The sequence below is a fragment of the Sinohyriopsis cumingii genome, chromosome 11 (assembly GCF_028554795.1).
Source record: "Sinohyriopsis cumingii isolate HCF-2022 chromosome 11, ASM2855479v2, whole genome shotgun sequence".
In the NCBI taxonomy this organism is placed as follows: Eukaryota; Metazoa; Mollusca; class Bivalvia; order Unionida; family Unionidae; genus Sinohyriopsis; species Sinohyriopsis cumingii.
This window is the reverse complement of record NC_142971.1, coordinates 23,138,539-23,166,132: the sequence shown is the minus strand read 5'-3', so window position 1 is coordinate 23,166,132 and position 27,594 is coordinate 23,138,539. Positions and strand designations below refer to the sequence as shown.

The 27,594-nt window shown below is 35.7% G+C and overlaps 1 protein-coding gene across 2 annotated transcripts in view; it reads left to right on the top strand.

The window, feature by feature from the left end:
* The window catches only part of LOC149787770 (uncharacterized), a 96,705-nt gene that overhangs the window by 24,900 nt on the left and 44,211 nt on the right, over positions 1-27,594 (top strand). For both annotated transcript variants that reach the window (XM_089975664.1, XM_089975663.1), the window contains exons 3-7: positions 16,798-16,952; positions 17,492-17,625; positions 21,213-21,349; positions 22,438-22,579; positions 25,079-25,149. In XM_089975664.1, coding sequence (XP_089831790.1) covers positions 16,798-16,952; positions 17,492-17,625; positions 21,213-21,349; positions 22,438-22,579; positions 25,079-25,149 — 639 coding nt within the window. The remainder of the gene's footprint in view (positions 1-16,797; positions 16,953-17,491; positions 17,626-21,212; positions 21,350-22,437; positions 22,580-25,078; positions 25,150-27,594) is intronic.

The following is a 27,594-nucleotide window of genomic DNA, read 5'->3' as shown; positions in this document are numbered from 1 at the left end:
CATTCATCAGTCAAACGTCTTAGACTTACTATCCAATTAAATTTATAGCATTTGTCGGAAAGATAACTAAGAATTATTATAAATATAAAAGTATATTTTATTACCAAAACATGAGAAACTATTTCGAAAGTTTTATTAAATTTCATCCTTCAAACATTTCTTCTATTAGTCTATATATAAAATGCAGAATTATAATTTGGGCCTAACCTTTATAGTTTCTCTCTGACATCCTTGGCATTTTCCCATTCCGAATAAACTCTGTCCAGGACTATCAAGTCTCCTGCAAGGTGATGACTCTTAATACGCATCAGCATGTCTAGATGAACTTCTTCTAACTGATTCCCTAACTTCGTCTTTAGAGCATTCATTAAACTTAAGCCACGCTCACAGTCTACACTGGATGCATGGAAAGTTCCACTAACATCTATCAACTTTGCAAGATTCGAAAACTGTTCACTCCGAAGTGCATATTTGACCATATCCTGAAAATTCAAGATCAGTTTACGTTAGATTTTTTTTCTCCAACCGCAAACTTGTAATCTTTGTACTGGTCGATGATACTGGTATTTTCACCAAGAATGACTTTATATTTTGTACAAGGATTCTTAACCTGTACAATACCAAATTTGAAATCACACTGGGCAAGTCCTGCACAGTCAAAAACTAACCACTCTTGTACTTCATTCTCTGGAAATCCGTCTGCCAAATGGTCACACAGGATTTTTATGAAGGTTAATATGTGTCCACTTCAGTATCATCTTGCTCATTCGTGTCCGAAAGAGCCATCATTTTGTCACTCCTGGACACTACATTACCAAGGTATCGCTCTCTAATTTTGCAAAATTTCGCACGAGCAAAATGAATTGCTGCAAGAAGTGTAATGCCACTGTTCTGAAACAGCATGCATAACGAAGCCAGTTCTGACAAACTATCTTTCAAACACGTAAGATTATTCGGTAATTGAGGCTTCCAGCTTCTTGTAACAATTCACAAATTGGATCAGTATCTTTGTCTTGCTCAAATTACTCCACAAAACGATCATAGTTACGAATAATTGCTTGAAGAGTAAAATGCCTAGATAACCACCACACTTAATTAAGTGGCCTGAAACCCACTAATTCACAGTCTGAAGTATTCGCTATTTCGTGACATTTACATTTTTTGTTGACGAGGGGCAGAATACTGAGTATACAGTTCTCATTAAAATCTCAACATATCTTACCAGCTTTATCTTTTTCGGTCCAGAAGAAATTCGCAAATCTTCACGGTGTGCTACACAGTGTTGTTCAACTAAGTGTGGAAGATTGGTTTTGTGTTTTTTTTTTATAAAACTCTTTGATTGCAGAAGCTATTGCAGCAGCATCGCATGTTTGCAGCTGTACTATTCCGCCAAAACGAAGTTTATATCCTGACGAATTTAAAGCAGAGTATCAATTGTTTGTAAGCAGATATGTCTGTACTTTCATCGACAGCTAACTATGAAAAGTTGCCGAAGATATTTCCTCCATCATATCATGCTGAACAATGTTATTGTCAACTTCGAGAAATTCAAAAGCATCATTTTTGCTCCTTCATTTTCAGGGTATCCGAACATACTTTTCATCTGCCCATTAATATCATGTCCAGAAAGCATTGAAGTATTCATGTTGACAGCGAAAATCACTGTCAATCAGAATTTGGATCTCCTCTCGATTTGACCGCATGCGTTCAAGATTACATAGCCATCTTTCATTTTCTGGTGGACTTTCAAGCAACATATCGAATTATTTTAGTATTTTTATTTCGGAGTTTTTCAACGCCTGCTAAATGTCATTTACGTGATAGATGACGCTTTAAGAAAAATCAAATTTTCATGTAACATTTGCATCTCGTATGTATGTATGTATGTATGTACTTATGTGTGTGTGCGTACGTGCGTTTGTGTGTGCGTGCGTGCATGTATGCATATAATGACAAAAGTCTGTGCAACAGAGATCAAACTGGTTATAAATCATTATGTAAGTTGTTAGTTCATAACACTTGAAGTTAACTAACTATGTATTCATGAACTTTGACAGCATTTGTAAACAAGTCTTCAAATATACTTCTCTTATTTATTTCTTGAGATTTATTGTTATTATCTAAACTGTTTGTAATTTAAGGAATTGAACTTCGTTTTTAACAGGAATCAAAGTCATGAAGCTTAAACTCTATTATCCAATATGCTTCGCTCGGCAATTTATACAGTATGTACTCGATTTTCAAGTCTAATTACTTGAAGAATCGTGTATAATATGAAGCTTATTTGTTATAATAATAATAATAATAATAATAATAATAATAATAATAATAATGACAATAATAATAATAATAATAATAATAATAATAATAATAATAATATAAATGAGGACTTCGTATAGCGCCTAATCTTTAGAAGCTCTAAGCGCTTTACAACATTAGACAACACCTATAACATAAAACACATATATAATGATATGATTACAAAAACAAACACCATGAAATTAAAAAACATAATAAAACATGCTGAAAATATTTAAGGTAGGAAAGATTATTAGGTCTTTAAGACGTTCTTGCAGTCGAAGTAAATGAGTTTTAAGAGCACTCGTGAATGGGATCACTGTGTCTTTGTGTCTAAGTTCAGTAGGCAATTCATTCCACGTTGCTAGGCCCTGGTATGCAAAAGAACAGTGTCCATATGACTTCGTTTTCATAGTGGGAATAATGAGTATACGATTGTCAGAAGAGGAGCGTAAGTATCGTGCTGGTGTGTACACATGGGTACGGTCGGATAGGTATGTTGGACTTCGGTCGGATAGGTATGTTGGACTGGAGTCCGTCAGTGAAACGTAGCACAGAGAACATATGTTGTGTTTGAGCATGGTCTATTGTATCAAATGCTGCAGACAAATCAAGGAGGGTGAAGACTGTAATCTTTCCACTATCCAAAGCAGAGAGAATGTCATTAACTACTTTTAGAAGAGTAGTTTCAGTACTGTGGCAATAGCGATATGCAGATTGTACATTGCTAAAATGACTGTTTGAATTCAGATGAGATACAAGGGATAGAACAACCTTATTCTAAGATTTTTTATATGAACGGGAGATTATAAATGTGTGTGTGTATATATACATATATATATATATATATATATATATATATATATATATATATATATATATATATATATATATATATATATATATATATATATATATAACACCACTGATTTGAAGTATCGTAGACCTCCACGATATAGTGTTGTTATTTGTGTGTGTGTGTATTTGTTTTCCACCATACAATGCAAATCAATGCTTGGTTAGATACTTATATATATATATATATATATATATATATATATATATATATATATATATATATATATATATATATATATATATATATATATATATATATATATGTTATATACTTATCCTTTATATTTTTATTGCATTCAGCAGTTTTTTAAACGTCTCTCCATTTTACCTGAGTTTGTGACTAATGATTATAGGTCAATATACATTCTGCTCACATTTTACCTGAGTTTGTCATCTGTGATTATAGATCAATATGAATACGTTTGATGCTTACTGTATGCACAGACTTAATAAGGAGTGGCAAGTTGCTGAGGTATATATCAGCTAAAGTAACGAAGACATCGACTTTCAGAACATTTTAGCTCATTTTAATGCTGGAGAATATTCAGTTGTTAGTCAAATATCCTGATTCATTGAAAGAATTGCTTTGATTTTGTCATTTAACACTGTCATTCCGTGGGCAAACTATCTTATTTCTTCATAATTACCTTTTGCAAATTTGTAATCGCTCAAGAATCGGAAACGTTCGGTAGTCTTAACGATAATTGTTCCTACGAAGTGCCCTTGATATATATATCGGATATTTATATCCCAGCATCCGTTCCCCGGCGCTTGTACCTGATGCAAGCCATTCGTTGCTATGCGTCATGTCAGTACTAAACATTACGGTTTCAGCTTACCGGGCCGTAAGGTCATTTGATCTTTTAGCAAGATTCTTTGTCATGCATGTGTTGTGCGTCGTCTGTCAAAATTTACAAATTTCATCTTCTCAAAAAGCACTGGTCCAATTTCAGCAAAGTATAGTACAAATGATGCCGATCAGCTTTGGAACTAATACGAACGCCGTTTCATATTTAAAAACAAAATTAAACCGCTTCCTCCCAAACATCTCTATGTTATAATGGAACAGATCTGTTTCCATATATGGCCAATGTTACTAAAATTGAAACGAAAAACAACATTTAAACAACTTTTCAAAACCACTCAACAGAATTTCAAAGGAAGCAATCTGGCAATGGGTACTTTCAAACGTGTACAAATTTTGCTGATCTCCTATCCAGTTTGGTCGTTATTAAACACTGAAAAACCTTTGAGCTACTATCTCTGGAAAATCATTATTAAAAAAAAAAAACAGTTAAGGAACTTGACATCAAGCTTCCTAGCATAAAGACCCTTCCTGTTTCTACAACAATGTCGATCTGGCATTCAATATGGCCACCATTAATAAGAAAAGAAAAACTAAATCACCTTTTCTATAAAATAATAAATTACAACAAAACTCCACTCGTTATAGTTTGTCAAAATTGAACAGAAGGGTTCAAGGTCTTAAGTACTTTCACATTTGTACAAATAACACTGATCCGCCATCACATATGGCAGGAGTCACTAATCATTACTTCTTTGTAACCTTATCTGCTAAGAGCGCTCAACAAAATTTAGCCAACTTTACAGGTAGTATCCTGTCATGAAGTTCCAAACCATGTACAAATTGTGCAGATCCAACACCCAAAATGACCACTGTTGCAAAAAGAAAATGCTTTACACAACGTAAGCTTAAACCCAATCAACAGAATTTAATAACATTTGACAGAAAGCACTCCTGCATTAAGACCTTTTCATTTTTATACAAATGATCCCGATCTGCCGTTCAACGTTTACATTTTTGTACAAATGCTACCAAAATCTGCCGTCCAACGTTTATATTTTTGCACAAGTGCTAAGGATCAGCCGTCGAACGTTTTCATTTTTGTTCAACTACCACCGACCTGCCGTCCAACGTTGCGGTAGTCACTGAAAATGGAACATCCGTAAGTAACTTTGTTTTAAAACCGTTCTTCAGATTTTTAACAGATATTACTGGCAGAATTCTGGCATGAATGTCAAAACTTTGTACAAAGATGCCGATTCAAAATGGCAACGGTTGTTAAAAATAGAAAACTTTAAACTCACATTTTCTCAAGGATTGCTGTCCGAACATTACCTAAAGGATGCTAGCATGAAGGCCCCAAACATGTTTACAGATGATGGTGAATTACCATCCATCCTGGTCGCCGTCACTACAAAAATAGAGATTGAAAAAAAAACCTGCATATCTCCTTCCTTCTCAAGTACTGCGCAGCAGAATTTCACCAAATCTAATTCAAAACAGACCGTCATAAAGGAATTTTATCTATGTATTTAAATTGTGTATGTTGATCTGCTTTATGACAGGGATGAAGATGGAAAAATGGATAAACCTTCAAATATCAGCTTGTTATAAGTAATATGCATAGTAAGATTGCGCAAAAGCCTCACAAGTCAGACATCTCAAATTTGAGCTATTGTTCCACCTTCATATATAGGCATTCTGAATTTTCTTATGTAGACCCCGGGGGTGGGGAGGTGTGATGGTACATGCATACATGAATATAACAATAAATCAAATGACCTGTAAGCTCATAATTATAGAACATTGACACGTTGTCATATGGAAGATTAACATTTACATTTTTAGCGTAATGATACTCAACTTCTGCATAATGTATGGAAATGATTGTTATCTGGATTTTGATATATTTAGCATTTGCATCACTTTTTACTGTTTAAATCCATAAGACAGCAATGTCCTACACGAAAAACAATAAGAGAAACGAAAGACCGTACAAGATTTAGCGGAAATGACGTAATAAATGTTGGAGACAAGTTATATGTTATGAGGTTTCTGTATCATATCTAGTATTAAGAAGTCTTCAAGAATATTTGTGTGATTTATGAATCAGTACTTCTGTGGTGGTATAGATTTTCCTTGAGTTGCATATGGGGGTGGAGGTACGGAGCTTACAAACAGCTGCTAAAGTGAATTTAGCGAGATGGAGTTATTTGGTTCGACGAAGACAATCTCAAAGCACGCATCTTTCGCATGTGCAAGATTGACTCAAAGCAGCTAAAATGTAGAAGCCATACTAGTTTTTTGACACATCAGAGGTTAAGTATCTTTGTCTTTTTAAAATTTATTCAAACCTTTGATACTTTATGTTAACAATAGCTGATTTTATCTTCCGTCTGTTTTATTATGATGAGTCAGTGCGTGACTTTTGTCATGCCCCATCTGCATTATAAAACTAATGCCAGGCGAAATAGAATGGGTCGTGAGACAAAATAGTCCATAATGGGGGTGGGAGCTTAATAAGTTACTTGAAATCCATAAATAAGCAAACTTTTTACCATCAATTGTTAACGCGGAGATGATAAAGATATAGGAGGGTTTACTATTCGTAAAATTGTGGTCATTGTCAATTCCTTGTTATAAGTCGAAGCTATTATGTATACAGACAATTTCAATATAAAGGAACTTGACTCACTCTGCTCAGATGGTCATTCCGTTCTTACAACTAATCTGAAATTCGTACATACCATATAAAATCTGAAGCATAATAATAGATAAAGAATACAAGTTGGAAAAAAGGAAAATACGATGGTATTCACGACACCAACAATGTAAACTCTTGACATGGAAGCATGCAGAGTGCACAAGAAAATAAAACTGATATAGGCATGGAAGCTATCAATATTTCTCAACGATATGGAAATTGTTTCTTGTCTCAGATGATAAGGGTTTTCTATCTTGTGTGGGTGGAGTTAAAAATGGAAACAAGCCATTGTTTCGGATACACTGTCACAATGCGTGAGAAAAATACCAGTTAACCAAAATTTTTTACTTCCTTTACAAATGAATAAACATAAAATCCATAAAATAGTATAAACAAATCATGAAGTTTCGCTCAAAAAAAAGTTTAATCGCCGCCTACAGGCACAGCTGCGGAGATTTCTGTAAAATGATAATTCATATTGAAAAATAAGCACGATAATTTAAGCATTACAATAGGTACGCTATAGGATAATTCAAGCAATACACTAGGTACGCTATGGGATAAGTCACGCATTAAATTAGGTACGCTATAGGATAATTCAAGCATTACACTAGGTATGCTATAGGATTATTCAAACTTTTACACTAGGTACAGGATATGTCAAGCAATACAGCAGGTACGCTATATGATAATTCAAGCAATGCACTAGGTACGCTATAGGATAATTCAGACATTTACACTTTGAAACAACAGGTACAAGATAATTCAAACATTTACACTAGGTACAGGATAATCCAAACATTAAATAAGGTACGCTATAGGACACTAGTAACAGGATAATACAAGTATTACAACAGGTACGCTATAGAATAATTCAAACATTATAATAGGTACAAGATAATTCAAGCCTTTACACTAGTAACAGGATAATACAAGCATTCCATAAGGTACACTATAGAATAATTCAATCATTACAATAGGTATAAGATAATTCAAGCATTTACACTAAGTACAGAATAATCCAAGCATTACGTAAGGTATGCTATAGGATAATTCAAGCATTTACGCTAGGTACAGGATAAAGCAAGGAATACACCAGGTACGCTACTGGTTAATTCTAAGCATTTCCAGTAGGTACAAGATTATTCAAGCACCACAACAGGTACGCTATATGATAATTCAAACATTGCACTAGGTACGATATAGGATAATTCAATCATTACAATAGGTACAAGATAATTCAAGCATTTACACTAGTAACAGGATAATCCAAGCAGTACATAAGGTACGCTATATAATAATTCAAGCAATTACACTAAGTACATAATAATCCAAGCATTACATAAAGTATGCTATAGGTTAATTCAAGCATTACACTAGGTACGCTATAGGATAGTTTAAGCATCGCACTAGGTACGCGAAATAATAATTCAAACATTACAATAGGTATAAGATAATCCAAGCATTACTTAAGGTACGCTATAGGACTGTTTTAAGGCCATTACTGGCAACACTGAAGCTGACAACTCCAATAACACTGGTCAACAGTGAAATCATTACTGACTTGAAAAGGCCCTAATCTGTAGTATTTTGGTGTGCCGAACACGAATATAACCGTGAAAAATTTGTATTGGCTCTCGTTTTGAAGATATTCATATACCTCATTTTCTATGTTTCACTGTGTAAATTTCTCCAGTAGGACTGCAGCAACATCCGGAATAATGATGTAACATTGCATAATACCATCATGCTCACATCATCCACAGTTGATTGCATCATTTTCTGATGCAATGCAATACTAATGCCATGCGGCTGCTGAAGTAAGTTGACGTCAGCAGTGTACTATACATGTGTAGGCCTAATATACTAATGCCAGGCGGCTGCTGAAGCTGACGTAAGCAGTGTACTATATAAAGCCCAATCAGATAGGTTCAGCATTTAAAATATTTTAGACGTTGTGCGAGACAGTTCAAGCTACTGTTACATAAAACTTATTATTTTATCTATTTACGTACAATAAAGAACAGTAATGCCTCGAAAGTGTGTTAATACCGCGGACAATTTTTGCTATATTTGTGGGGAAGTGACATTTGCCAACCAGAAGAAAAGTATCAATTCTCAAGTGAAGAAGGCATATCATCTTTACTTCGGATGCAAGGTTGGTGACCAAGACAAGCCTTGGGCTCCGCATATATGCTGTGCTACATGTACAACACAGCTTTCACAGTGGTTGAATTGCAAAAGGTCATCAATGCCGTTTGCAGTCCCAATGGTGTGGAGAGAGCCAAGCAACCACCTAAATGACTGTTACTTCTGCTTGGTTCCTCCTCTTTCCGGCGGAATAACGAAGCGAAAGAAGTCGAGAATAGTCTACCCAAACATTCCGTCTGCATTGAGACCAGTTCCACATGGTGAGGGACTTCCTATTCCAGAACCTCCAGCAGAATATTCTCTTGATTCATCTGACGAAGACAAAGGTGAGTCGACCTGTTCTTCTCCTGGTCCATCAGCATGCAGTGATCCAGATTTTCACTGTGGTGCATCATCAACCCCACACAGAATAACACAGGAAGAACTAAATGACCTGATTCGTGATTTGGACTTATCAAAGAACAAGGCAGAATTGCTAGGATCAAGACTCCAACAATGGAATCTTCTAGAAGAAGATGTCCACAATTACTGCATATCGAAAGCGCCACCAGCAATTGGAGCCTTTCTTCAGAAAGGAAAGTAATCTGATATTCTGTTCCGATATTGAGGACCTCATGAATGCTTTAAAAATCACTCATGACCCACAAGAATGGAGACTATTTGTGGACTCTTCGAAACTGAGTCTCAAGGCTGTGCTTTTGCACAATGGAAACATTCTTCCATCTATTCCAGTAGCGTATGCTGTCCACATGAAAGAGACATACGATAACTTAAGGCAGCTACTGAATTCCATTGAGTATAACAAGTACAGCTGGCACCTCTGTGGTGATTTGAAGGTAGTTGCCCTTTTAATGGGACTGCAGCAAGGATATACAAAATACATGTGTTTCTTATGCGAGTGGGATAGCCGAGCAAGGGAAATGCACTACATGAGGAAGGAATGGACTCACAGGCAGAATGTAGCCATTGGAGAGAAGAATATCCAACACCCAGCTCTGGTTGAGGCTCAGAAAATCTTGCTACCACCCCTTCACATCAAACTAGGTTTGATGAAGAACTTCGTGAAAGCCATTGACCGGACTTTGCCAGCATTCCGATACCTGCATGAAAAATTCCCTCGACTCAGCGAAGCAAAGATTAAAGAGGGAGTTTTTGTGGGTCCTCAGATTCGAGAGCTTTTCAAAGATGACCGGTTCAACAACTTGCTGGAAGGTGACGCGAAACAAGCATGGAATGCTTTTCGCCTAGTTTCTACAAACTTCCTCGGAAATGTTAGGGCAGAAAACTATAAGGAACTAGTAGAAGACATGTTGATGAAGTATAAGAAACTTGGCTGCAATATGTCTCTAAAGATTCACTTCCTTCATTCCCATTTGGATTTCTTTCCTAGCAACTGTGGTATTGTTAGTGATGAACACGGCGAACGTTTTCATCAAGATATCGCAACAATGGAACAAAGATACCAGGGAAAATGGTCCACTACAATGCTGGCTGACTACTGCTGGACACTCCTCAGAGATGCTCCCGAACAGCTGTACAAGAGACAGGCGAAGAAATCTAAGATGTAGTCAATGACTTGATTTTTTATAGGTAGGCTATTACAGTTGACCTTTTACTATTGGAATGCATTTCGTTATGTAAACATTAATTTCTTGCAGATTACAAAAAAACTAGAGCCAATTTTGCAATTTGACTGTCATATTCGTGTTCAGCACATAAAAATTGATAAGAATTGACTAATTTTATTTCAGTAACATGACTTTTGTAAAAATTTGTTGTCCAGTGTAATCCATATAATGTATACATGGACTAGGACGACAATGAGAACATTATTAATTCACGATAAAAGAGAAGGTAGTCATTCAATGTATTAAAGCATTGTAAAATTAGAAAATAGCGTCTAATGACAGCATGCTAAATACATTTTTAAGTAAACATCACATTTACTAATGCCTAATCATATTTCTTTTTTTTTCAATGTAATATTTGTAATAGGTTTTAATCCAGAATCATGGCTTGAATTTATCATCAGACCTATTTAGAGTGCAGATGAGATTTCATCAAACCCGAAAATTACCACCCGATTACTCCTTACCTGTTTTAGGTTTTATCCCGGAATCATGGATTGAAATTTATCATAAGACCTATTTATAGCGAAGCTGAGATTCCATTAAACACAAAGATTACCACCTGATTAATATCCGTACCTGCTTTAGTAAATTGTGAATAGATGTAACAAGGAACAAAAGTTTTATCAACCAATGTAACCTATTAGCAGAAACCCAAACTTGATCTCGTACTGTGTATTCAACAGTACGTCAAGTATTTTCCTTACATGACTTATCAGAGAAATCTTTAAACACAAAAGGAATTAAACATTTCGGCTCCTTTATTGACTTTAGCAATTCTTTTGTTTCAGTTTTGCCGTGGGGTGGAGGGGCGGATGTCTTTGGAGAAGGTTATTGCAAACCAATGTAAATGACAACTGTTTTGGAACTGTTTTTAATTTACATCAAAATATCAAATCTTGTGAAATATTTCTTATACAACAGTGTGTAATTTTTTTCTGTTTTTATTTTTTTCGTGTTTTTTTCCCTCAAAGTCTTGGAGCGGATTGGGGGATGTGGACTCTCTCGCCGATAGTATTTTCACTGTTTCTGAACGACTTGGAATGTTTTCTGCATGAGAATGACTGTATGTGAATGCACTAGTTACAGACACTGAAATGCAACAAAAACCGTCGATTCGAGTGCAATCAAATTTGGAAACGTCATGTCAATGTAAGAAAGAAAAAAATATGATTTATATTTTTTCTTTCTTTTGAGGGTAGTTCTACTCAGTTCGAATTAAAACTAGGTGGAAACACCATTTCACTTTTGAGGACCTTAACTATCTAGGTGTTATTTTCTGCCCCCAAAATCGGAGCTTTTACAGCTGTAAAAATACATAAATTTGAGCAAGTTTTCAAAATGTGCTTCGTCTCTACTGACGAATAAACAAATTGTACACAATTTTACCTGTTTTGACGTACAATTATGAAATTTGGTGGTTTGAAAATACGCTGGTTATTGAAAATGTTGAACTTGAATTCTTATGATTTATCACAAATCTCAGAAAGATCACACCAGTTATTTTATGCATCCAGAGCTTGGTAGGAGACCAATTGACACTTTTCTTAAATGGCGAATGACTGGATTTTTTTTTATATCTGAAAATTAAATGGAAAATACCAAAAATTTCCGAAAAATTGTGACTGTTTATGTTTAAGTGTGTACATGGGTTGGTATATGTATTTGTGTCAGTATACATATATGCATGCATATATGCGTATATATGTGCATATGTGTATGTGTGTAAAGTCTATGCCTATGTGTATATATGTACGTGTAAGTGTAGGTGACACGTATGCATAATGTACTGTGTGTATATGCATGAAGTACTATGTGTATATGGACATTACATATGTCGGTGTGTCTATGGATATCTGTGTATATATGTATCTATAAGGATGCATATTGTGCTGTGTATGTATGCATATTACATATGTATATAAATATATGCATAATACGTTTAAAATATTGCTTTTCATTATGTGATGTTTCCGGCCTGCTTAACATCATTCGATAATAATGCACACTATCATTTTGTCGCATACTCGTGTCGTAAAGCGCTAAATATAATTGGTTCTTTTTCTACAATTATTGAATTTTATTCAGCGTGTAATGACGCTGATTTCCCGTTGGCACAGACTTTTCGTGTTCTCAATTTGATTTACATGTATTTAATTCTAACTCGATCTATTTTCCCAATGATAAACACGGGTGATCGGTTAACTGTGTATAACAAGTAAGCGAACATAATTCAAAATGGTCGATGAAACATGATGCCAACGCTTCAGTTTGTACCATAAAATTAAGGCATAATGATCCCCCATAAGGAATTTAGATAAAAGATAGTACAAATGTTTCGGACGATATTACGGTCTATATTCCGATTCTCTCGAGATCAGTGCCTGACGGGTAGATAAAACTCAGTAGTCATAAATTATGATCTATGTAGTTTGGTAGCAATGATTTAAGAATAGTGTATCAAAATTTTCGCTGTATGCATGTATGTATGTATGTATGTATGTATGTATGTATGTATGCATGTATGTAAAACGCCCTCGATTGAATCTTTCAAAAGATCGAGAACAAGTTAGCTACGCAATCAATCAGAGGTTATGAAGTGGAGTCAAGGATGTAATTTATCGTCTGACATAACAAGATCTGTGCCATTCATTGTTGGCCAAACTGTTGATTTCAGAAAGCGAATGAATAATAACAAAAGCCACATTCGCAACAAAATCTGCGTCAATGTCGCCAACCAATACAAGTTCAATGGGCACTTAGTCGAGTTTCTCGAGCTGCGACAGTTTGGATCAACCCAGGGGCGTACCTAAAGTATTTGGCACCCAGGTGAATCCTTCCTTTGGCACACGCATACTTAATTTTAAAATGTAAACACACAAAAGTATATTATGTTTGAGAGTAGATTTTTAAACAATACATTGATGACATAAGCAAATTTTAAATAACTTTTACTTGGGACATTTTTCATTTGGTTTGAAAACTTGTACCGGTATTAACCTCTCCCGAAGGTCCCCACTCCCTTCTGGCTGTCACCCGGGGAGGACTGCAACCCCCTTAGTATGCGAGTAGATCAACCTGTGGTGGACTCACATAGAACGCATATATAAGGAATGAGACTGGTTACTATGACTGAAAATTCAGCGGGAGTTCCCGTTGCAGTCTAAAAGTAAAAACGCATACCGTTTGGAGAAAATCCCGACACATGAGAAACAAGGGAGATAACCACGATCCAGGACAAGGATGATAAGAGTCTCAAAGAAAATGAAGAGATTCTTGACAGATGTACGGAACACTATTCAGAGCTTTACAGCCAGGAAACTTCTGGAGGACACGTTGTACTAAACTTTCCTCAGAGGTTGACCACCCAATCCTCTTGAAAGAAGTAGAGGCTGCAGTAAAGGTACTGGAAAGAATGACGTAAGCTGGCGGTAGACGAAATACCAGCTGAACTTCTTCAAGCAGGACAATAGTGTGCAACAAACTCTGGCGAACAGGAGAATGACTCACCAGTGGATTCAGTCTCAGAACATCACTCTTCCTTAAAAAAGTGAATCTGCAGTTGTGTCAGAACTACCGAACAATTAACCTCATCAGTCACCCAAGTAAGGTTATGCTTAAGATCATCGTCAACAGAATGGAACCCTTAGCTGAACACATCATTGCTGCAGAAAGGCAGGTTTCTGACGAAGACTACCACTGTAGAACAGATCTTCAATCTTAGAATCATCTATGAAAAGTATCTGCAGCATGAACAGAAACTCTATCACGTCTTCATTTACTTCAATAATTCTTTCGACAGAGTACGGCATGCAGCCCAGTGGGCAACTATGCAGATATACAACATAAACACAAAACTAATTAGCGCTAATGAAGACCCGTATGACAAGGCGACTAGGGCAGTAATCGTCAATAGCATCATAGAAGATTAATTCAGGACCACGGTCGGAGTCAGACATGGGTGCCTTCTCTCACCCACTCTCATCAATATCTACCTTTAAAGAATCATTACCGATGCATTCGAAGATCATAAAGGCAGTATCAGTGTCGGAGGCAAAATATTCACCAACCTGCGCTTCGTAGATGAAATCGATAGCTTAGCATGAGATGAACAAGAACTGGAAACCTTAGTGAAACGTCTCAACCTAGCACCACAAAGGTATGGTATGGAGATCAGCGCTAAAAAGGCTAATGACAAACAACCCGAGTGCCATCAAAAATGGAAGTACGAGTGAATGGACAGAAGCTAAGCAAAATAGCAAGCTTCAAGTAACTAGGTGATATACCCTCTGGTGAAGGTTCAAAACCGGAAGTTGTTTTTCAGGACTATATACACAACAAATGCACTGGATAGGCTGATAGGATGAATCCTATTTGAAAGGACAGCAAAATCACGCTTAGGTCCAACATCAAGCTTATACTTTTCATTGTCATGTCCATATTCCTGTATGCATGCGAGACATATACCCTGACATCAGACATGGCAGGATCGCGGTGAGTTATTTGTGGTTCCAGGGTGTATGGACCCTCACCCATACACACACAAACGTCAAGTCACTTGAAAATTGACCATCGTTTTATTCTTGCGCACGTTTATTGGATATTATTCACACTTTGTGTAAATAGACAAACTGACTTTTACTTTGGCGTCCTTTCACGATAAGCCAATGCCCTTTTGAAATTTTGGAAGAAATTGTATCAAAATCGTCTTTGGCGCCTCTACGATCAGCGAGGTTAGGGGGAAAATGAATGAAAAATAATGAATTTATTATTATTATTATTATTATTATTATTATTGTCTATTATCCCGCTACACAATTGTCCTGACTTCTTTCCTTTAGAACATCCATACATAACTCTACCGGGGTAAAATTTATTTAGCAAATCTTGAGAATAGCGTTGCTTTTCTCGTCACGTCGAGTTTCCGTCATTTATTCACAACCTGCAATTAGATATAAACATTTTCGTTCTCTGTGTGATAGACACAAAAATCCATTTTTATATTTTATATCTCATGTTATAAATTCCCATTAGTTATTCTAACATGAAGGAGTTCGAACTATTTTTTATTAGATTTGTGTTGAGTGTTCGCTTCTATGCGTAAACTGTTCATTCCCCTGACAAAAGCACGTTTGGAAAGTTTATAATTTTCCCCATTATATATATATATATATATATATATATATATATATATATATATATATATATATATATATATATATATATATATATATATACACACACACACACACACATAGAATTTTGGCGGTATAATTGAAAGGAAAGATTAACCTAATTGTCTACAAAATCAACGTGTTTGAGAAGGAATTTTTATAAAATAATTATAAATTTTATGAGTTCTGGAATTAAAATCTCCTATTAAATACACATTTTTGTTCGAAATACACGTGATTATTTTAAGATCCAGATGGATCCATTTCATCTTTAGTATTAAAGCTTTGATCTAATGAAGTAAAACAGAAGACTAGCAAAAAAGTTGTGGTTAGTTTCTGAAACAGTTTTAGAGACTTTACATCAAAGTATGGAGTCAAAATGAATGATAGTTACAGAAGGATAGATATCTTTCCACAACATCGCCGTTAGCTGTCAAATATCGAGTAAGCAGCTTTCTGCCAACCAGACCAGAAAAACACCACGTGACATCATGGCGACGATTGCTATAGTGAGCGGCGCGCGGCTGTAGCGCATATATAACACGTGGTTCAGCTGAATAAAACCTTTCTTTGTGTTTTATGCTGTGGGGGAGGTAATCAATTTTTTTCGGGGGGGGGGGGAGGGGCGGAGGTCCGGATGCTCGTTGTTTACTTCGTAAGAATACCTCATAAGAGATTGAAAAATTCAGAACAATGCAATGAAATTCAAATATACCTTCAATGTCCGTCGGAGAAATTAAAATTCCATACAACGCAAAGAAAAAAAGTTCCTTTGCGAAGGACAAAGAATGTGCACCTTCCTATGTGAAAAACATTTTGATCACGTCAAGAATATATTGTTGTCGTTGTTTTCCCTGTGTAATTCTCCACTTTATGGAGAATGTACCCATTTGCGACAAGCATGCGACAGTCAGTAAACTCTCAATATGCGCTCGTCTAGGGGATTTGACTTATTCGTATCATTTTGATAACATTTATATTAGTGTAGTTTCAATTGTGGCACAAAGAATTCAGTGAATGTAATAAAAGGTTGTATATACTTCCAATGCAAATAATCTCTGACGAAAAACGAAGAAGAAAAACAGCTGACACTGAGAAATACCATTTTCTTCAGAGATTTTCGTGTAATCTGCAAAGACTTTAATTTTATCATGCTGGACTGGCTATTGTTTTTTCTAGCTTCGACTGCTTTTCCTGAGTGAGACTGGTTCGCCGTTAATTATGCACGATTTCAACTCCAGTTATGCCAACAGCACCGACTGGTTCTCTGCTGCCAACTTGCTAATGACGTCACTTCCGTTACATGACCAATTCGACATCCGTTATAACTCACCGTAAGTTTTCAAGGATCGTATCGAGTTAATCAAAACTTTAGTGGCTGTGCATAAAATGCTTGAAATAATCGTTTAGTTTAAATTAATATAATTCCAATAAGGGGCGCCTTATCTTGGATATAAATTCCTTGTCCAGGTCTGTACATATATAGATACATTTAGACTGTAATTGCATCTCTTTTCATTTTTTATTTTTTCCTCATGTTATCGCACGTTATCGAATGTATATTTTAAAACATTTTAAAATTGTTCTTGTCAAAACGCGTTTGTAAATCATTTACAATACTAAATAACGTATTCGCAGCACACACAAAAAACCGCTGTCCTCACTTGGAAAATAATTTTGCTCTTGCCGAAAACACTTTTGATGAAAACATTTTCTCTGCAACGGAAATTTGTAAAAATGTTCGCGGCAAAACATGTTTCAATTCGCGCTAGATAAACTGGCGTACATATTTATTTAAATCGCTATAATGGTGTGTACGAAATGTATTACATATACATGAGACAAATTATGTCACTTTTCGTTGGAATTTCAGTCTTGAAGTCACCTTTGGAGTACATTCTCAACCAGAAGGAGTGTTTGGTTTTTATGCAGGCGCATTGCAATACAATTCCAGTCAATACTTCCTATTCTCCGCCAACGGATCGCTGATATACCTACCAGGCCGCGGTAAGATGAATTTAGCTTGGTGGGTCTTGAATAATCTGGCCAATGGAGAGCACTACGTAACAGCTTTAGAAATTAATCAAGATTGACCAAACATATTTTTTATTTTATTTTTTTATTTGTTTTTTAAGCTTATTTTCCTCAGATGATATATGCATTATGTATATTTGATTTAATTATATCTGATTTAATATATATATTTATTTCAATTTAATTGTTTGCTTGTCAGTTTTTTAAAAAAAATATTTTTCATTACATGCTATTGTAATGTAAATTCATTCACTAGAGATGATACTTTTCCAAGTAAAAAGTTTGACCTTGACTGTTCGTTTTAGTAAACACCAGGTGTCGCTCTAGATCATGACCTTGATTCAAAACTAGTAGCAACCACGTAAATAAGTTCTTTTTTATTTTAAAATGATTGGTTGTTGTCGAGGTCATGATAGGACTACGTGGTTTAAGATGTAAACAATTTTTTAAATTTTATTACTTAGAGTAAAATGATTGGTTTATGTCAGGGCCACACTAGGTGTACGCAATTTTTAACAAATGAATAATTTCAACGAGGTTCTGGAACATGATCACCTGGCCTCCCTTTTACATTTTGGAATAATATATAACGTTTGACTTGGAATGATATTCTCAGTTGGGCTTTTTCTTTACACTGGAAGGTCTTGTGTCGTTTAGAATCATTTCAAATTACTTGGATTCAAAAAGGATTAATTCTTTTTTCCTAGAAAATACGTGTGCTCATATGAAATTCCTGAACAAGAACAGCTTTTATAACAATTTATTCAGATTTCCAAAACCGTAGTGATATTTCTTGTTCCTATCTTCACCTTTGCGGATCGATCAGATATTTCTGTTCTTTGGGTCTATGAATTTCATTGGATGTGGTGGCAGGCTAACGGATCCAGTCTAAATCAAGTTGTTCAAATTTTAACACTGTTCCTACATGACCAAGTCAAAGGCAGCACACCACTAGAATGGACTCATAAATGAACAATTTTCCGCTGCCAGTCCATATAGCGGCTACTCTCTGGTACGTAGTCATACTTTCGATGTTAAACTTACAAAATGATCTTTTAAAGTCAATTGCCTACACCATTTCGGCCTATGTACAATGCACCGCTATTACACGCTAATAGTTAGTTGGCACTGCATACTAATGGATGCAATTAATGAAATCCAAAGCACTGAATAGCTGATCGATCCGCCAACGTGTAGATATGGTAAACATATCGGAACCTTGGGTGGCAAAGACGGGTATAGTGACCTGCATGCAATTAGCATAGTATAGTAATGACCTATGATGTCTTTTTTTACATTTCTATTAAAAAAATATTTTATACCTTTATCAGAAATGGCTAAAACGATCATAACATAGTATTTGCTGTGAAAGGAAAAAAATCATGTTAATTTGAAATCTTACCCGATTGCAAGCTTCATATATGCGCAATTGAAGTTTATCAAGGGCAATAACTCTGCATGTTATGGTTAAATTCAATTTTGCTCATCAATAAAACCATTCCACATCTCCTGAAGCTGAATGATTTCCTCCAATTTAGCTACAGAAAAAATGTATTGCTGGCCATGGAATGTTCAAAAGTGTTTAGTACAGGCAAAGAGACAGACAACATATAGTTCTTCATTTCAGTTGCAAATGGTGACACTTTAAAAAATATTGTCATTGTGTTTCAGACTGTGACAATTAGTACATGTTTGTCACATTTACTGATTTCTGTAAAATTTTACCTATCCTGTAATTGACTCTACTACAGCTGCTTCATATACTAAATTTCCATGTCTTGTTTTCAATCTGACGTAGTTCTCCCTACATTTTGTGTTAAATCAGTATAGATTGGCCTTATAATGCTTTCGACATATTCAAGTTCTACTGTGACTTTAGCCACAATGAAAAAGTCATTGTATTGCTCACATTAAATATATAACGCATTCCCTCTACATACTGTACTGTTTTAACCAGCTGGCTGTCAGGACTGTTGCTTCACAACTGTTGCAATCCGCACTGTTACTATTAGGACTGCTGCTTCAGTACTGTTGCTATCAGGACTGTTACTATCAAGACTGATGCTTCAGGAATGTTGCTATCAGGCAGGACTGTTGCAGGTCTGTTTATTCACTATTGTTGCCATCAGGACTGTTGCTTTATGCCATTTAAAGTTATCTGTAAACATCACAATTTTTTCAGAAACATTGGCGTCTATAATTTTATTTCGCCCAGTATTGTAAACAAATAGATATTAACACTAGAGAAAAAAATGCTTCTTTCATGTTGAACTCATAAAATATTTAAATCACTTTTTCGAAGACTGGTGAACTCAAAACCATGTAATGTTTTCCCATTATTTAGGGTGTGCAAAATTTGAAATTATGATCTCGTGTTCACTCTGCTACTTTCGTCATTTTGCGCTACTCCACTAAAGGCTCTGCAGTAGTACTATTGTGTAAAAGCACGTACGTGTGATCTATTGCATTCGACGTTTGTCCTTTGTCATAACTTTCAGCAAAAGCTCATTGACTCTCTGTCATATAGATCCCATGGGGAAGTCTTTTCTGGAGTTTTGTGTGTACCTGTGTGCTCACAGAGACGGGGGTACATCGCTTTTGCTTTCGGTGAATCGGAGGTTTTCTCCGTCTGGTATATCTGCCAGCAAATTGCAGGATTTACTTCGAATACTCTCTTCAATTTCACACACACCCCACTTGAGCCGCTTGGGATAAACGAAAGGGTATTAGCTCGGAAGCTACGTCTTCGCTAGCCAAGGTTCCGATATGTTAACCCTATCTACACCTTGGTGGATCGATCACACATTTCAGTGCTTTCTTGTAGCGACATCTATTGGATTTCATGTGTTACCTCCATTTGTACGTAATGCCAACTAACCAACAGAGTGTATCGGCGACCGAAAATGGTGGAGTCGATAGAATTCATAATGATACATTGTAAGTTTAACATCGACAGTATGACTACGTACCAGATAGAAGCCATTACATTTGTATTTGAGGGAAAGGATGTATTTATATCAACATGGACTGGTAGTGGGAAAATACTTTTCTACGATTCTATTCCAATTTTATCCTCGCTTCTCTCGATCATGTAGGAAAATTTCAGCTAAAGGAATTCTTTGCGTATCGTATTTTGTAAAAGTGGACATGTAACTTCGAAATACTTAAAAACAATGTTGTTCTAGAACACCAATTTAGTTTCTTTTCTACCTTTAATCTAAAATACAAACCCGGATAGCTGCTTAAAATCAAAATAATTATATGAGTATACTCGGCAAACCTTCAAGAACACGAAGCAAATCGTATGTTCGTTTGTGTGTGTGTGTGTACAAATTTACAGAGAGATAAACAGAGAGAATATTATACATACCTAAATCAAAATAATTATATGAGTATACTCGGCAAACCTTCAGGTACGTGAAGCAAATCGTGTGTGTGTGTGTGTGTGTGTGTGTAAATATACAGAGAGATAAACAGAGAGAATATTATACATGTCATATATATATATATATATATATATATATATATATATATATATATGCATTTTTCCCTTATTACAGAATTATTCTGCAGGCAGATAGGCTTAAACGGCTCGATATCTACACCGTTGTCTCTGATGCAAAATTTTACACATAACAGGGTGAATCTATGCGTAGCATTCTGCAGACAGAACAACTTTACTTACTCCTTTCTGTATGTAAGTATTATTCCATGTCAACATCGATATCAGGGGCACGTAGAGCAACTAGAGTTTTTTTTCTTCCCTGCCAGTCTTTACATCTCAGTCATTTCAAACAGTTGGTCATATTGTTTGAAGAAACACACAGCTAATCCCAAAATAAACAACAGTACCAACTCATGCTACTTTCGTGTCTATGATACGCGACATCAGTTTTGCAAAACATTACTTATAGCAAAATCACATGAAAAAATATACATCAATTTAGACATCAGAAATCTGGATTATCACATTTTGTGTGGTTTTAATATTTGCCATTACTTCTAGAATGGGCTGCACAAAAAGCCTCCAAATGCCTGTCGTGTGTTGAGAACATCACTTTGTTGTGAATGTCTTTATATAGCTGCAGGTAATTGTAAGTTTCTTCATGTCTCATTGTTATAGAGAATAAAATGCACGTTCGTCATAATACCTTGAAAGAATTTCCAAACTACCTAATTAACAAGTTAGATCATTAATGTTATCATTAAAATTTACTTTTCTAAGGTAGAATATATATATATATATATATATATATATATATATATATATATATATATATATATATATATATATATATATATATATATATATATATATATATATATATCATGGGCCTTTGATGCATGTATGCATAAATATTGATGTTTGTGTATGTATGTACCTATCAATGTATGTTGGTTGGTTGATATGTGTGTAATTTGATAGGTAGTTATGGAGGTTGGTAGGTAGATTAATGTCCTACCCAGTTAAGATTCCCGTTTCATCATTTCAGATTAATAGTTTCTGTCGCAGTTTATCAGTATTTTTAAAACGTATACTTCCAACATATTGTACATTTGTCAGGCACCGATAATTGTCATATCCACTAATATTTAAAAACCTAAAAAAATAAATCGTTGCATTTCGTATAATGAAGAGTTGTCATTTGCAATGATGTGTTCACTTTCAGCAGTATGAACGCTGTAATTTAATTGGTGAATCAAATAGTTAACATAACATAGTGTCGATGTTGCTTGTAATCCATTTGCATAATGTGTGTGACACGATTCGTACTTTTTCAACAGGAAATGACATGTGGATGCAACAACACAGTGCCAAATACTCCGCAATTATCTTGTACTATTCCTTGTCCAGGGAATCCTTTAGAGCAATGTGGAGGTTTAATAGCTGGGTTGTATGTTTCGGCAAAGATATTAGAAAACGTTGGTAAGATTAATTATTCTTCTATTATAATTGACACAAAGCTTTTGAGATACATGTATATATTTTATCGACTTGACATGAAAGAAAGAGAAACAGAGAGAATATTATACATACCATATACGATCTGAAAGGTGTGTGTGTGTGTGTGCGTGTGTGTGTGTGTGTGTGTGTGTGTGTGTGTGTGTGTACTGGGTAAAATTGACTGAGACGAGTAAACCTTTACAACCTACTCGTCCCTGTGCTGTGCATGTTTGTTTTTGTCTTTTTTTGCATCTCGAGAATAAATCCGAGTCCAATTTGGCCTTTTTGTCATCAGTGTATAACACGTCTCAAGGTAGCAGATTGTTTTCTTTTTTCTTTTCACGCAGGTAACTGATGAAATCTTGATACAAACATGAGCAAAGGTCATGAGCAATTGCAATATCATACTTAAGACTCGATTTATCAATGGTATACGCATTTACAGTAACGTTTGTCAGTAACTTGGGCATCGTGTAGATATCGAGATAGTTTGCTTTTCAACGAGCTATCACACGTCTTTAAGTATCAGATATTTTAAAAGTTCACAAACAGAGACTGTCATCATTTTTATTTTTTTATCTGATCAGATAATGTTACACTTGCCTCGGGTTATAAGTATTTCAAGACTGAAGCTTTGTTGCTATACTGTCGCACCAAAAGGAGATGTTGAGGTCAAGGTTGTTCATGTCTTCTTATTCGATTAATGGTGAAATCCAAGAGTCTCCGAATTCAAACCACATCTTCCTTCGGTGTGTCGTTTCGTCAAATCGGCAAACAATTGTGCTTTTCTCCAACATGTCACTAACTGAAAGAAGCCTGTTGAATTGTTTTAGAAATTGAAATATTATTGATTACGACTGTTGTAAGCTGGAAATTAACATACGTAATTAGGATAACGTAGGAGGGTTGGAAGTACCAAGAGGTGCGGACTCGTGTCTTCCCTTGTGTCATATTGTCACAGATTGGACACCGACTCCAGCCCTCTATTCATTGACAGATACTCTTAATTTTCTTGGTAACGAGACCCTGAGAGAATAACTGGTTAAGGAAGAACCTAGGAAATCAAAGTCTGGTGTCAGTTAATTGCTTAACAAAATCTGTAGAACAATGACTTAAAGATCAATACATACTAGCCTGGAAAGCTAACATCAATACGTCATCTAAAAGTCTGAATTATAGAATATAAAAAGCTAGTTTTGATTTAGAAGAAATTTATTTCTCGTTACCAAAATATAGCTAAAATCTTAATTAAGATTCAGAGGCGTAGCTATGATATTTTTCGCCCGGGGACGAACTATAAAATTGGCGCCCCAGCCCCCTCCCCGTTTAATCACTTTTTTGAATATTACCCTTGTTTACTTATTATAATGTAACGTTGTAAGCCTCATTTTGGCGCCCCTGTACCTTGGCGCCCGGGGACATATGTACCCCCCTGCCCCCCCCACCCCCAGCTACGCCTCTGTTAAGATTTGAACTGCAAATCATAGATTTCCCTTTTAAACTTGTAGAAGAAAGATACTGCACACTCTGTTTCAAACAATAGGGGACCGCTCCGGTGGCCTAGTGGTTAGAGCGTCCGCCTCGAAGGTCGTAGGTTCGATCCCAGGCCGAGTCATACCAAAGACTTACAAAAATGGTACTAACAGCTGCCTCGCTTGGCGCTCAGCATTACGAGGTTAGTGTTAGGGCTGGTCGACCTGGTGTCAAGATAATGTGAGTCGGTGGGACATCATGCTACATGTCTGTGACATAATGCCCCAGTGTTAGGCATCACTATAAACTGCCACAGTGCAGACATCGTAGAGATATGACTGAAAAATTGTTAAAGCTCCGTTGAAAATCCAAATCAAAACCGCACTCAAAAGATAGGGAATGAATATCACATTCTTCTGTCATCTTCTTTTTATCCGGATGAAAGACAAACATTTATACCTCATTTATACACTTCCAGGACTAAAGTTTTATAAATATAGTCAAATAATGAATACAGTCAACGTATGAGTATTGATAATTATTTGCAGGTGTTTATAGATTGTGTTTTACCGAAGTTTGTAATCTCAGTTAAGCATTATTGGGGATACCGAATAATATAGCCATGATTGTGCTGATGTGCCATTCAACCCTACACATAAATATATACATATAATAAGCTCGGTCATGTAATCAAGGTCAATGAATGTAAGCATAGACGGTTAAAGGCAAAGTCTGATTGTGCTACTGTTCAGACTTCGGATACATACATAACAGATTCTTAGCACTTTACGTACATAGTTGACACAACTAAATATTTACTTACATGCATTACGTATGCATGTATTTATCTACATTTCCAATGAGATTTCTCCCATGAATCCGTCTGTTTTATCACACCTTGTGATACATGAGTGTGATAACGTGTATATTTAAAATATTTTATGATTAAATCCGATATTTCAAATGTTGATGGGGGGAATACTAATTTAATACAATGTTCCTTGTTAGTTAATGTGGCTGCATTCAACCCGAATACCTTCGATGCTTCAAAATCTTGGACGTTCCAGGGTACTGGTGAGGTAGGTCATTTCTTTACCTCTTCTCGCTTAATGCTTTAACAAATATTTATTCTGTTATATTTCTAATTCATTTTGTGACTCCCCCCCCAAAAAAAATCCAAAGTGAATTACAAAACAATAAGTGTATTTGCATGTAGATCTCACATTCTAAGCGAAAAATGCACGTGATATGCTAAATTTATTGCACCAGGCAGTAAAATGATAAGTTGGGTGGTTATTTTTACGTCACGTTTAATCCTTCATACAATGTACAAAATACAATCTCTTCATCTCTTCCGCTTCTTCTTCTAAGTCGATACTGTAAAAAAAAAAACCTGATATTTTCTTACTGATTTTTTTTAGAAAATCAAAGTGAATGAAGTAAATATAAGATTATGGTATTAAAAAATATATTGCATCGACTTTACAAAGACACTTAAGCGTTGAATCGACTGCTTGATCTCTAGACCATACAACCGGAAATTAAGATTTCATGCGTTTGAGTGAAATTGATCTGACAAAGTATACATTAAAACCATACAATGGGTTCTGTGATCGCTGAAACAATCTTATATAACATTCAATCACATTTAAACCTGTATAATACACACCCAACTTCGAAAACCGTAGAGCAAGATCATCTGGAGTGAAACAGACCGGACGATCAGGGTCCGCACAATTTGACTCCGAGTTACTGGCGTAATATACCGGCTCATAGTGCGCCCATAGATCTGTGTTCGCTTTTCGGCGTTTGGTGAAGGTTATGCAAGGAGAAACATGGCCAGAAGGACAAAAAAAAATATTTAAAATCATTAACCAGTACGTACAAACTGAATCCATGTAAGTCACAGAAATCGGATTATAAACATCGATGACACAATAGCAGCTCCACCGTGGTCGAAGGTCTTTAAAAGGTTAGCTGCATTCCATAAGTCTTTTTTAAAAACGGTGAACTAGCTAATTTCTTAGGGTAGCTACAGTCGAATACTTGTATTAAACTGACTCGATGTAAAGTAAAACTACCGGAATACAGAACAACGAACGTTCGTTTAGTTCAAAACCAGAGACCTTGCCTTGCATATGATTAGCATTCTTTGTAGATATATTTAAGCGGTAAAGTATTTAATTCAAGCAAAGCATAGTTAACGAAAAAATAAAGAAGGAATGAAATTTTAAAAAAAATAAATACAGTTGATGGTAGCAAATCAACTCTACTCCGAATATTGGTTGACACCCCACCCCACCCCCACCCCACCCCCCCAAAAAATTGCAATACCTCAATTTTGCTGGCAAATGTATTGTTGTTTGTTTGTTTGTTTGTTTGTTTGTTTTGTGTGTTTTTTTAAAAAACGTTGGGAAGATTGGGGTTAATGGACATTGCTAATATGAATAGTCTTAACAGTGTGAAGGGTATGGTATGGCTAAATATCACAGATAGTACGTAATTAAAGAAAAGTTATATATTATTAACATAAACTGACTGTCATTTAACTGTTCATGGACAATTGGTTTTATGGAAAATGTACTCTATGAGCTAAAACAGGCAATATTATACTGTATTTTACGCGCATTAGATCACGGCATAGGGATAGTGTGAAACTATTGCATATTAACTTTCTTGTTGCACGAAGACTAAGCAAGATGCAACTGGCGTTAAAGTTTTATATAAATTGGACATGGCAAACATCACGATGCCATGTAATGAGGGCTGCTATATTGGTCTTGTTGAGGTCATCCTGGTCAGGCCCGGCCCTAGGATGTGCGGGGCCCATGGCATCATGCGGGGCCCAAAGCAGAAAAATTGCATTGCGGAGTTGATTTCCTAAAAGCGCGGGGCCTGAGGCGGTTGCCTCGTTCGCCTTGCCCTAGGGCCGGGCCTGAACCTGGTCCCTTGACTGACAGTCAAATTACACGTATACCTGTAACCTGGTCGCTATCAAACTGTCCAGTTTGAAAGCATAGTTGTGGTCAGTAATGATTAACCCGATGCATATCAAACTTTCCATATTGAAAGCATAGCTGTGGTGTACTGATAACGGCGAATAGAATTTCGGAACATTCCTGAAATACATACTATAAAATGACTTTATTTGCTTGTTTACATTTTACTTCATTTCCTCTCTTCATCATCGCAAGTGGTTCCCTTAATATTAATTCGTCAAAGATTATATCCTCGGGTATCATCAGTCCTTCGTTCTTAATGCCATACTAATGATGATGAAAAACACTTGCCATTAGCAACTTATCCAAAATAAACTTTATATGTATGCAGAAATGGGATATATATATATATATATATATATATATATATATATATATATATATATATATATATATATATATATATATATATATATATGTAGAGAGAGAGAGAGAGAGTTATAAATGTACACCAGACATAACAGAAAGCGATATTCTTGGATTCATATCCATGAATTCTGCTTAATAATAGTAGGCAGAATTAGT